This window comes from Brienomyrus brachyistius, chromosome 9 (genome assembly GCF_023856365.1).
Source record: "Brienomyrus brachyistius isolate T26 chromosome 9, BBRACH_0.4, whole genome shotgun sequence".
NCBI classification, from domain to species: domain Eukaryota; kingdom Metazoa; phylum Chordata; class Actinopteri; order Osteoglossiformes; family Mormyridae; genus Brienomyrus; species Brienomyrus brachyistius.
The window spans coordinates 2,859,934-2,873,567 of record NC_064541.1 but is presented as its reverse complement, the minus strand read 5'-3'; the positions used below and the strand labels follow the sequence as shown (position 1 = coordinate 2,873,567).

The 13,634-nt window shown below is 39.3% G+C and overlaps 2 protein-coding genes across 4 annotated transcripts in view; both read right to left on the bottom strand.

Annotated features, from left to right (window-relative positions):
- Positions 1-2,598: 2,598 nt before the first annotated feature.
- LOC125749194 (interferon-inducible GTPase 5-like) overlaps positions 2,599-13,634 on the bottom strand; it is a 40,442-nt gene continuing 29,406 nt past the window's right edge. For 2 of the 3 annotated variants that reach the window (XM_049026212.1, XM_049026211.1), the window contains exons 2-3: positions 4,077-4,773; positions 2,599-3,905 (exon numbers count right to left, since the gene is read on the bottom strand). In XM_049026212.1, the coding sequence (XP_048882169.1) occupies positions 3,280-3,905; positions 4,077-4,638 (1,188 nt within the window). In that variant the 5' untranslated portion in view covers positions 4,639-4,773 and the 3' untranslated portion in view covers positions 2,599-3,279. Of the gene's footprint in view, positions 3,906-4,076; positions 4,774-7,699; positions 7,833-13,634 lie in introns of those variants that run through there. The other variant, XM_049026209.1, reaches the window with a different exon arrangement.
- The window catches only part of LOC125749193 (interferon-inducible GTPase 5-like), a 38,519-nt gene continuing 27,483 nt past the window's right edge, over positions 2,599-13,634 (bottom strand). The window contains exon 4 of the transcript XR_007399797.1: positions 2,599-2,709. The gene's annotated coding sequence lies outside the window, so the exon portion shown is untranslated. The remainder of the gene's footprint in view (positions 2,710-13,634) is intronic.

Genomic DNA, 13,634 nt, shown 5'->3' with positions numbered 1-13,634 from the left:
GGTGGGGGTGGAGTGTGTTCTGTTCTGTTCCGTTTTGTTCTTTGTTAAAAAATCTCTAATAAAATTTGGTCACAAAAAAAAGAAAAGTCATACAACACAACGGTCAATTTTTACCAAAAGTAAAGTAGCCGAACACCAATAGTAAAGGTGCAACGATAGCTTCCCAGTGCCAGCGATCCCACTCAGGTAGAGAAATACATCTATTTACATTTTTTCAATTTGAATAATTACCTGGATTTGCAGTTTATATGTTAACTATGCAGAAAGGCATTAGCTAGAGTAATAATAGAGCAAAAGAGTAATAGCTATGGCTCCCTATTTGAACTAGTAGATCTCGGCACACTGGCCACTTGAAAAGTATATCTTGAGTTAATGCTTTATTGCTTTGCAGCCTGGATTACAACCATACCACAGCGCCAAGATTGCACAAATCTCAGTTTTGATACTATTCGGACCAGAAAAGTGGGTAGGTCTTTCTGGTGTCCTGTTAAACTGGTTTTAAATAATTTTTATAAGATAGGGATTGCATTGTGGCAATAGATAATTATGAATCTGATTATGGTACATTACAATAACTCTTACTATAAGTATGCCGATATTGGCAAGTACACAACTCTACATTTCAATGTCACCATATGACTATCGTTCCTCAGATTCACTGAATACATGCATTGAATGAATCAATGTATGGATGTGCCAGAAAAAAACTTAAATAATTGTTTTTGGCCCCAAAATAGATACTTTGTATGCAACAAAGCGGACAATGACCTAGAGGTCACAATCTGGCGCAGAGCTGTCTTCCATATTGAATCAAATACGAGATGAGAGTAGTGCAGCATTGAGGAGGAGTGGGATGCAAAAACCTCATGTGTTCTTGATCTCCTACTTCCAGCCACATCTCTTTGGCTTCCCTTTGCTGCACACCACACTGGAGAGTGAATTGGAGGGCCACAAGTACCACGTTCTTCTCCTGGCACTCCCCAACCTCACCTCGACTGTGCTTGAGAAGAAGAAGCAGGCTTTCCATGTGAGTGTGTGGCAGACATGGGCCAGAATCACAGTAAATCTACATTAGTCATATGTCACAGTAACGATTCTCTCAGACGGAATTTCGGACAATATTGAAAAATAGCATAATTCAAATACTAATGAACTGAACTTCTTATTGTCATGACCTGCTCGTACGATCATCGTGTGTGCTACGCCCCCTCATTAACCACGTGTGAAACCCCGATTGTAACCAGCTGTTTTCTGTCAGTTTGAATAGTCCTGTGTATTTAGTCTAGGACTGCAACGATTCGTCGAGTAACTCAAATAACTCGATTACAAAAACTCCTCGATACAAATTCTTTGCTTCGATGCTTCGTGTAATCCGCACAACTATGTACTGCTTAGTGATCACCGTGTTTCACTCAGAGGATTATTACTGTCGCACAGTGTGCTTACGCTGCATTATGTGTAGCAGGTTTGATTTGATGGCGCAATGGAGGAAGACAGGGAAACCTTGAGGAAAAAAAAAAACAAAAAATATCTAAAGTTTGGGACCATTTCCAATAAAAGAAAAGCGAAAGTACTGTACAGTGTGTCCATTGTAAAACCGAATTAGCTTACCACAATAGCACAACATCAATGATTCAACATCTCGACAGAAAGCATAAATAAAAAATAAATATAACAATAAAAAAGTATAACAAGGTTCCCGCCAAGCAACCCCTATTTGTCCTCAACGAAAACACTGATAACACAACAGCAGTGAAAATGATGCTATCGTAGTTTAATTAACATGGATCTGGAGCCATAATAGTAATCCATCCATACATCCATCCATCCATCTTCCAAACCGCTTATCCTACTGGGTCGCGGGGATAGTAATAATATCCATCCATCCATCTTCCAAACCGCTTATCCTACTGGGTCGCGGGGATAGTAATAATATCCATCCATCCATTTTCCAAACCACTTATCCTACTGGGTCGTGGTGACAGTAATAATATAAATAATATAAACATAATAATATAAAAATTACCCACCCCCCCCTCCCCCAGCAGCCTTGGGCCAGTAAAACTGAGACATTGAATTATTTCCTTTTTCAGTAATTCACTAAAAGGGTTTACCTGTAGTTCTTTTGTCAGTTGTTGTATGCAGTTCAATCATTAAGAATGTTCCTAAAAAGGAAGCCCGTGAGTTGTTCATTTTAAGAGACCTGTCTTTTTGCCCGCTGGTCCCCCTCTGATGTGTTGTCGGCCATCCTTGTTCCGGCCTCTTATGCCCCGTCGGTCAACTGTGTGTTCCCCGACTTCGACTCCTCGGTTGCATGTGGGTCCACCTCCTCCGACTCATTGCTCGCTCGGCCGCGGCTCCATCTCTCTCCTCACCTGCGTCGGACTCCCCTCCGACTTCCTCCTCGCCAGCCCTGGTGCTCCCTCTGTTTTGTCCCTCTTGTGTTTGCTCCTCGTCCCTCTGTCCATGATTCCCCATTCCCTACTCATTTGACCTGCGCACAGTCGTCACACTTATCTTGTGCTGCAGATATTACAGCACATAAGCCTGGAAATAAATCTAATATTTTTATTTGAACAAAACAAAATGTGGACACGATCATTTTATAAAATCATTTTATTTAGATTTGACCTTGATACAATCAGGCATTGTATAACAAAATCTGAATGTTTGCCAGTAATGTAATTATTTTAAAAAATGGCAAGCTACCTACAATAATTCCCCAGATGGGTAACTAATAACACATAAAATGACCAACTACAGTGATACCCAGTTATTTATAACATTATGACACTATTGATCCTTGACATAATTGGTTATGACACTATTGATCCTTGTAGGGATTTTTTTTTTGCTGAACCCATCTTGCCTTCTATGAGACACATGTATTTGACAGTAAGCTTGGCAATGAAGGGCAACCACGAGCAGCAGGGCCCACAGAGCTAAGGGAGACCAGGAGTTTGGGGTCTTGCTCAAGGGCCCACAAACATGTGAGTATACTGCCAAAGCTGGGCTTGAACTAGCAACCTTATAACCACAGGCTTTTAACTAGAGGCTTTGCTTGCTGAGCCACAGGCTGCCAAAAAGAGTGGTCAGATGCAAATGAATTGGCATTTTAAGAAGCGTGCTTATTTTTTAAACAAGGAAAATTTATTTTTAATTATTATACCTAAATACATAAATACCCTCCTCCCAATAACAAACACATAATGGAGTGGCATAAACTCATGTTAGATTTACTTTATGCAGGAAATGAATATGGTGGGTGAGTACGATGTGTTAGACTTCAGACTGTAAAGCCCTCAACAGCACATTCTGTGAATCGTTGGCCAGCTCATTCAGGCAGCTGTTTAGCATGGAGTAGGTGGTCCCAAAGGAAATCCCACCAGCTGCCACGGATCCAAAAAAAGGAATGTTGCTGACCAGGTACTCAAGAAGCATTAACCCACCTCCAGCTGCCTTGGTCAACAGCTTAATGACCACATCAGCTGATATTTCCTTATTAAGGGGAGAGTTGAGAACCGATTTCAGTTTTTCAAAGGGTACCTCTGTTCTGTCAGAGAGATTTCTCAAAGAATCATCATCTAGGCCAAATGCCATATAATATCTGGAGATCTCTTTAACCAAAATAGTCACATCAACAGCAACTGATAGGCCTGGGATGGGTATGGCAGCCACTGCGCCTGATAGTAAGGCCATTTTCCATATGTCTGCCTGCAAGGCTGCCTTCTTTTTCTCATTGATTTTTAGGGTCATATTGGGCAGGGAAAACAGCAAGGCATGCCTCTTGTGCTTGGGAAGCTCCTTCTCCATTGTCTCTTCAAGTAAAGGGAAGTCATAGCCTCCCAGGTCAAAGCTGGAAATTAGGAAGACTGTGGGGGAAGTTAAGTCCTGTTCCTGAAGACCTGAAAGACGGGGAAAACATGTCAAGCGGCTTCAAATTTCTTTAGAGCTCTAATAAAAATAAAAGAAAAACATTTTATATCTAACATCTGTAATTACTCTTACCATGTTTTGCCGTGAATTATATATTCTATCCTCTCCTACTTTTCTGTAAGGATTTTCATAGACCTTACCTTTAATACAGTCATCTCGGATTGTTTTTAATGTGTTATCAGGGTCAAAGGTTTTCTTTCTTTTTTCTGCACGGATGTTCTCATCAATCTTGGAGCGCACAAAATAGAACCTCTTCTTCATTTTCTGGATCTCCATGGCCAGCTGTACATTGCTGGACCTGAAACGTTCTGATGCAATGATGATGAAGAAATCATATCGTTTAAATTCAACGTCCTGAAGGTATGTGTCTGCCTTGAAGTTGGGGGTTCCGATTCCAGGTAGATCCCACAGCTGGACATTGGGATACTTTGGGTGGGAGTAAGATTTAGGCTCCATGGTAGTCTCCACTACACCAGTGGGGGCTGAGTTGATTTCATCATCATCCCCAATCCCTCGGAAAGCATTAACAAAGGTAGACTTCCCAGAACCAGACTCTCCGGTGATAGCGATGTTCAGAGTAATGTGATCTAGTTGGTTAAAATAGTCTTGAATCTTTTCAGCTGCCGTAGCCAAGCTGTTGTTCTCCAATGCCTCTCTGATATCTTGCACCTCTTCCTCAGTAATTGTTTCAAATTCATCCATAGTGTTATGACAGATACTCAGGGACCCAAATGCAGTACCAGGAGCGTTTATTAAGGAGATAGGCAAACCAAAATGGATCTTGTTTCTTGGTTGAGGTAACGGAGCTGAATAACTCGTAAGCCGGGAAAGTCAGTCCTGCAGGAACATGAAGGACAGAAGGTAATCACACTGAGGTCAGAATGATGGGGACATGGTAGGATTGAGGATCAGAAGGAAGGGCTTATCAAGCAAAGACAAAGGAGATGAGAGAAGCACTCAGTAAGTGACATTAGATCAATAATACCTCACACTGAATGCAAGGATGAGTGAGCTTTTATAGCTAAGACTTCAGGTGTTCTCACTTTGGGGTAACTGATTAAGTCGCGTCTGCACATCGGACGTGACAGCTGATTTTAATAAAAACAGTGTCATGTAGCACACATTTTAATGGTCTTCTGTATAATGCATTTCAGTGAGGGCAGAGGTGGCTTAATGGTTATGGAAGTGCACTTGTAATTAAAAGACTGTAAGTTTGAATCCCTGACCAGCAAGGGCACCACTGAGGTACCCAGAGCAAAGTACTGCCCCCATGCACTGCTCCCCAGTGCTGAATTAGCTGCCCCCGGCTATGTCACATATGGGTTAAATGAAGAGGACACATTTTGTTGTTGTGTGCTGTGGTGTGTCAATGACTAAATTCAAAAAAAAAATCTAATTCTGTAAGTTCTGTGATTCATATAATCAATGAATGTAAGTTTTATGAATACATGCGCTGGGTTGCGGAGGTTCCAGATAGATGGAATATATGTGCATTAATAAGTACTATATATATATATATATATATATCTTAGCCTGCATATGCATTGCCAAGGATTATCTAATGTCTTTCACATATAGTATAGTGCAGAATGTTTTAAACAATGTCTTTGTTATACTCAGCTGTTAACTAACTTACTATTTGTGCTGAAATTTGTTGTTACAAAAATTCAGGAAAGAATTCCAGCAATCCCAAAATGACCATACAACAAAGATCATCAGACCATGCAAATATTGTGCATTTTTGAAATATATCTGCTCAGTGTAGTGTGGACTGTTACTGATCTTATTAAGGGTTCTCAGTTTGAGAGAAGTGAATTCCAATTACATAGCATGCTCATGTTGCCTGATAGAAACCAAATTTACTAGCCTACCACCCACACAAGAGGGAGACAGAAAGAAAATTTGTATTAACACAGGGATATACATTTATTCGTACATTTCTATATTTGCTTTCCGAAAATGTTTCTCTTGTTTGCATAAGCGTATATTAAAAAAAATATTCTAGGACTCTGCAGATTTTGGCCTTGTTTAATTGTTTATTTGGACTTGTTCCCTATCTCCTGTCTCTCTCCACTATACCTGCCTAATAAATTGAAACGGCCAAGTTTGTCCTGATTCAGTATCCCGTTCCCTCCGCCCCTCTCCTTCCGCAAATCAAAATGAAAATGGAGTTTCTTTAGCTAGTTCGTTAACAATGCCAATAACTATGTGGGAAAAATACGAGAACAATACAACAAAAAGTGTGAGGAAGACTGGATGAAAATACTGGATTCAACCTCAAGTGCGGGATAAACATACATGAACTGCAGCATCATTTACATCAAAGAAGCTTCATGATATAGACACTGCGTGGAAAGTTCATTCTACTCTACTAAGCTATACCACACACACACACACACACACACACACACACACACACACACACACACACACACACAAAGCTTCATAATTATATCTTTGTGAAGACTCTCCATTCATTTCTATGGGGAAAACACTACGTCTAGTCTAGTAGAGTTAGGTCCTTAACTCCTACCCAGCCCTAACCTTAGCCATAAGTAACCAAACAAAATACAAGACTCTTGCCATTTTTAGTGTTTTGATTACATTCACAGATCTTTGTGGGGACCCGAAAAATGTTCCTCACAATGTCAAAATTACAGGTTTTTATCACATTGTGGGATAAATTTGGTCTCCACAATGTAACATAAATATAGTCCACACATATACAAAACAATGTGCTACTAATTGCTTGTGCTACTAATGATATATTTCTCCCTGAAATGTAATGTTTCACTAGAAATCTATACTGTACGTCTTGGAATATATAAACGATACAGTGTAAAGGTCATATCCATAGCCGCAGAAGCACTGTGCAGCTGATGAGGGACATAATGGTCCAAAACCTGACCTCAGAAGACTGCATCGAACAGTCCGGACTGCTGAGCGAATTACTGGTACAACCCTTCCTACTCTCCAAGAACTGTACTTATCCAGAGTGAGCAAAAAGGCTGGCAAAATCACTCTGGACCCCTCACATCCAGCACACTCCCTCTTTGAACTGTTGCCGTCCGGACGATGCTACAGAGCACTGAGCACCAGAACAGCCAGGCACAGGAACAGCTTCTTCCCTCAAGCAATCCGTCTCATGACCACTTCACAATAAACGTGAAACACACAACACTATCATACATTCACTTATCCAGTTATTTATTTAACACACATACTTATTTACACTTCTAATTGCACCTTACGTACATAGCTAACTGTTTACTTTATATTTTGGATATTGTAAAGTTATTGCTGTTTTTGCACATTGTATGTCTTATATAACTGTATATTGTTCTTTTTTATTACGTCCTTTTTCATGTCTGGTCCTGTCACTGTCTTTCTATTGCACTGTGGAGCTTATGTCACTACAACAAATTCCTAGTATGTGGAAACATACATGGCAATAAAGCACATTCTGATTCTGATTCTGAAAAACGTCCCGTTGCTTCTGAATATACTATATATTTGTGTGATTGACTCCCCTCCAAAAAAAAAGAAAATCTTCCTGGCCCATCTTCGATAAAAACAGATTTTTTTACTTAAGCGACAAAGAGGTCTATTTCAACGAAAACTTTCGCACGTACACAGGACTATGGATACAGGTAATTTTTACAGATCGTACAACATAATATAACCATAAATAAGCAATCACGATTCGAAAACACTAACATACATTTAGGTTTAGCGTGAATTTGTTTTTTTTTTCTTTACTTACCAAAGGCAAGTTCAAATATCCTTCAGGGCTAGATTCGAATAGACACTAAAATGACATAGAAAACTTCAGTCTAATCTAACATTCGTTCATAGTTTCTGTTTCTCTCTCCACCCCTTTGTCACAAACGTTTTCAGGAAAGTGAAACAGAAGCTTTCGAATTTCTCGTAAAAGTGCTACTTACCTAGAGTCTAGAGTACAGTTTGTGCGAGTTTGAGCCACCTAATGGCTATTCAGACAACTAACATTTTCTTGCATAATACTATACTAAATACAAATAATAATTATAATACATAGAGCTTTGAAAACAATGCGTGTCAGTTTGAATATCAGGAAATATTTCTCTAAATTTAAAGTATGACGTATAAATATGGTCTATTGTTTATAGATCTATACAAATGTTTCATATTCAAAACTGGTTTTTCTTTTCTTTATTAAAATCTCGAACATACAGAAATCTTGTAGCATCAGGGTCAAATAAACAATATTCATTATAAAAGGAAAAACGTGAGAACAATTCAACTGTATGGGGCGCCGTTTGTAAAGGTAGCAAACTTTTTTGTACTTGCCACTTTTTCAACATTTAGTGCAATTTTCTGACATTTAGCTAGAAGTCAATGGTGTTGTGGATCATGGGGTTTTTTTGCTGTGTAGATTATGTTCAAAATTGTTTATCATACGTAAATATAAATGGTATGTCTATATATAAATATTAGGCCACTTAAAAAAAATGGTTCTCGTTCCTTTTTTTTGGAGGGGATGGGGTAGGATTATTTATTTTTTTTACAAATTTTGATTGACTGTTTCGACTTTCAAATATGTAAGAAAATCCATATTTGAAAATATATACCGAAGAGAGCAGACCTACTTAGTACGCCTCCTCAGTTCTTCCAGTTTGTTGCGTTTCAAATATATTAAATGTAAGAAAATACAAGAATGTAAATTCCTTGATCCATGTGTATCTCATAAATTCCTTCCCAACTATGGATTTGAATACTTTATGCTGATGTTTCATTCGTGAATATAAAAATGATACTATTTGAAACTAATATTCTGTTTGTCATTCCCATTCTAAATGAATAACCAAGATTTTAAAATATATATCTAGAAAGAAAGTGTATTAAAACATGTTAAAACACGAGGAATTTACAAAATACAGGAACCTGAATGGTTGAACAAGGAAATGCAACTCTACAAACAAGTACTTAAGAACATGTACCACATCACTTCCCCAGATTTAAATCTTTGCACCAGCCCATCTCAGGTAGAGACAAATTTACGTTCATGAAACCATTCCAAGACTAGGATTACACAATGTGGATCAATCGTCGGTGTGGAATGCGCGGGAAATTCAAATTTCGTCATTCTTGGGCATTTTCCATGCGATTTTAACGAAATAATTATTTTTTTTAATTCGGGTCGGAGGCATTTCGACGGGTCGGGAGGGGACGAGAACCATTTTTTTTAAGTGGCCTTAAATGTAAATGTTAAATATAAAAGTCATTGATGTTACCTGATGTTGGTGCTGTTCTATCCTCCCCTGCCCGTAGCCGTCTTCCCCTTAATAAATCCCCGTTTTAATAAATAGCCCGACTTTCGGCTACCTGCTTTGTTCTTCCCTGCTTCCTGCCTGTGTACTTATTACCCACATAAAGAGCTTTAAACATCGTTTGACTGCCTAATACGTTTTCACAGTAATGCATTTCATGATTTGATGAGTAGTAAAAGAGTACCTACAACCCCAAATCAGAAAAAGTTGGGACTGTCACGATCAACCCGGAAGTGGGCGAACGCACTGGCAGAGTGAGCGTGCAAAGAGCAGGCAGGCAAGCGGGATACGGGGAAAACGGGAGTTTATTACGGAGACGGGAACGGGCAAGACGGGAACGGGCAAGACGGGAACGGGCAAGACGGGAACGGGCAAGACGGGAACGGGCAAGACGGGAACGGGCAAGACGGGAACGGGCAAGACGGGAACGGGCAAGACGGGAACGGGCAAGACGGGAACGGGCAAGACGGAACACGGGGAAAAGACGCTCACCAACATCAATGACGGACAAGGGAAACCGGGGAGACCAGGACTTAAATACACAGGACTAATCAAAGTAACTAGACAAAGCTGGAGACGATCAGGGAAATACACGTGGGTAATCAGGGGGCGTGGCACACACGAGGAGCGGACGAGCCGGGTATGACAGGGACAGGGTGGAAAATGTGAATAAAAAAAATAAAGCAGTAATTCACAAATGTCCCTTAACTTTTATTTCATTGCAGACAGTATGAACACAAGATAATTCATGTATTTTTTGGTCAACATCATCTGATTTGTAAATAAACATCCATTCTTGCCATTCAGATGGCAAGTTGGATTTAATAATTTATTTAATTATTTATTTTTAATTATTATTTATTATTATTAATTATTTATTATTATTTTTAATTATTTATGTATTATTTTAAATGATATTGAGGAGAGTGGTTATGAGTGTGTATTAATTTACTAAGTTATTATTTTAAAAATTATATATATTTTTATATTGAGGAGAGTGCTTACTAGTGTGAGGGGGGGGGGGTTTGGTCGGACGCCGCCGCCGGGGGCTGAGCGGGGGTGGGTTACCTGATGGAGCGTGAGCGTACGGTGTGTCTGGTGTTGCGGTACCGCGGTAAGGTCCCGGGCTTTGGAGAATCAGCAAAGGACTTAGAACCCTGTGTCTGGTGCGGTACTGCGGTAAGGTCCCCACGGCCTTGGATAATCCGCGGAGAGAGCGATGCCGGAGAGCTGAGAGCCGTGCCGCGGCGCGAGTCTGTTGCCGGAGAGCTGAGAGCCGTGCTGCTGCGCGAGTCTGTGAGAAACTCTGAGAGACTGAGACTCTGGGAGAAAATGATAAAGTTGGAGCAAAGAATGAGAGAAGGAGGAGGAGGCGGAGGGTCTGATGTCCAATAAAACCGCTTGGCGGTACTTTTGACCGTGTATGTGTTTTTTTTCCTCACGCAAGCGTGTGTATTACATCAGCGTAGGTGAAATCCCGGTCAAGCGTATGGGGCTGCACTTTTGTACATCCCGGTAGGTCATCCGGGTCATCTCTAATAACTTGGCCCACACATCAAGTTGGGCACGTTGGCTCCCAGTAAAATTCTGTCTTTCATGTATGACCGTCTGCGTACAAGTACAAATATGGATTAAAAGAGAAACGCGGCGACTATTTTTATTATTACGTCCAGCGGGGGTTTTCCTCTTTTGGTAAAGAAGGTATCATCATCGAGCCCTTACCCTACGTGCCAGCCAAAGAGCCACAAGTTTCATCGAGGCCTTACCCAGTGAGTATATTATTTCTTTTATTCATGTGATATAAACGCTATTCAATTAAAAAATAACATTCTAATAATAGGTATTCTCTGTTTTTTTTCTATGTACAAGAGAGAGACTGCGCTGACCGGTCCAGAGAAAATCTACAAGAGACCTGAATCAGCAGTGTTATAAAGCACATAGCCAACGCTAATTAATAAAGAATTTAAGCATAATAGCCCAGACGTACCATGGCCTATAGCTGGTAGAAATGGAGCTATCCTACGGCCTACAAGATAAAAGCATATGGCACCAAATTGGAATCAGTAGTCTTTAAAAGAATAAATGGACTAGCAACTGTCTCTGGGGGAGCACCTAACCCCCCCCCCCCCCCCCCCCCGGTTAGGTACTATTAAGCAGCATTTAGTGACATGCATCAAAACACATTTTTAAAAACTTTGACAGAATAAAGTCTTAGTTATTTTAATAAATACGTTTTTCAGTAAATGTTTATTCACGCGCATGCAAACACACACCCCGGAGGTCAAACTAAAAAAAAAAAAAAGTTGATACAAACTACAGTTGTATCAGACACGCACACAAAAACAAAAAAGAGTTTGCTCAATCAAAAAAACACCAAACATATATAGTTCACGTTTTTTATAAAAATGTTTAAGGATTGTTTTGTTATAGCGAAATTTAAAATTAATATGAGTTGTGTCACGACCGGTCGCGGAGGTAAGCGGCGATCGTGCGGGAAAACGGGTAAGCAGGATGCAGGCAGGCAGAATACAGGGATTAACGAGAGTTTAATCAAACAACAGGGAGCAGGAGACATGTAACGCCGACTTACATCAATGACAGACAATGCTAACAGGTAAGACCAGGACTTAAAACCAGACAAGACTAATCAAAGTAATCAGATACAGCGGGGTACAATCAGGGAAATACACGTGGGAAGGCAGGGGGCGTGGCACACACGAGGAGCGGACGAGCCGGGCATGACAAGTTGGATATAAGTCATTTAGGCAACAAGACTTGAGGAAGAACCTAAACAGCGGCTAGAAATGACCGACCAGGCAGGCAGAAGTCTGCTTTTCTTATCTCACAAGTCATGGAAGGGTGGGATGGGGGACACATAATTGTGGGGTAGGAACTGTGGAATCAGGCAGGGGTGTAAGAATTTAGGATATAGTCTTGTTATTTTAAAGAAGGTGTACATGATTATTTAATTATACTTAATAGGAACCAGTAAGCTGCATTTAGCACCATGCTGCAAATACACATTAAAAACTTTAAAGAAAAAGGTCTTAGTTATTTTAATAAAGACATCCTACAAGGTGCCCACGTGCCCAGCTTATATAATCTACAAGCTTGATCTGAGATGCTTGCTGGAGTACAATGCTAAGTTGACAACGGTAACGGAGCTGCAGACTGTTTGATAGTTAATGAAACATAGTTCAAATTCAACAGTGTCAGCAGTCATCCACTATGCAGGGAGACTACAGATTCACTATAACGACCCCATTTATCTGCTGGCATTATTTAAAAAAAAATTTCTGACAGAATAAAGCCTTAGTTATTTTAATAAATATGTTTGTTTCAGTAAATGTATATTCATGCTCATGTGCACAAACACACACACACCGGTGGTCAGGGGCTTTAGAGTTTAACTTTAGGTCTGTGAAAGTATAGGACCGCGATGTGTATACAGACCCCAAAACATACTAACTTAATCGTTCATGAGTCTTATTGTGAAAACTCACACAAAATAGACTTGTAAAATTTAAAGAAAAGACATTAACAGCTTTTGTTAATGTTTAAATGTATAAAAAACTTTAGATGTGTTTGTTAAACAGTCAAACAAAAATGTGTTATTTTAAAGTAGTATAAAATATAACCTTAACTTTGGACGCAAGATGAACAACCTACACACACACACACACACACAGAGCAAAACCCCAAGCATGCGCACAAGCGGAGGAAGTGTGCTTTTCCTTATCTCACAAGTCATGGGGGGGGGGTAGGAACTGTGGAATCAGGCAAGGGTGTAAGAATTTAGGATATAGTCTTGTTATTTTAAAGAAGGTGTACATGATTATTTAATTACATTTAATAGCAACCAGTAAGCTGCATTTACACATTAAATGCAAATACACATTAAAAACTTTAAAGAATGGTAATAAAACTTGACCATAGTTTTTAGTTACACAAATATTTTAAGACGTAACATGAAAGTTTTTCAAAGTAAGATGTACAAATGTTTTAAAATGTAACATGAAAGTTTTTCAAAGTAAGATGTACAAATGTTTTAAAATGTAACATGAAAGTTTTTCAAAGTAAGATGTACAAATGTTTTAAAATGTAACATGAACGTTTTTCAAAGTAAGATGTATAAATGTTCTAAAATTTGACATAAACGTTTTTCAAAGTAAGATGTACAAATGTTTTAAAATTTGACATAAACGTTTTTCATAGTAAGATGTACAAATGTTTTACGATGTAAGATGTTTGGGTGTTTTTGTTATGTGTTTGCAGCCCAAACGTATTTTTAAAATGTACAAAGTTCTATGCATTCATTTTGTGAATTAGTTTTGAAATCTAATATGAACATGGCTTTTATTTTACAAAAGCAAAGTTGTAAAAATTTTG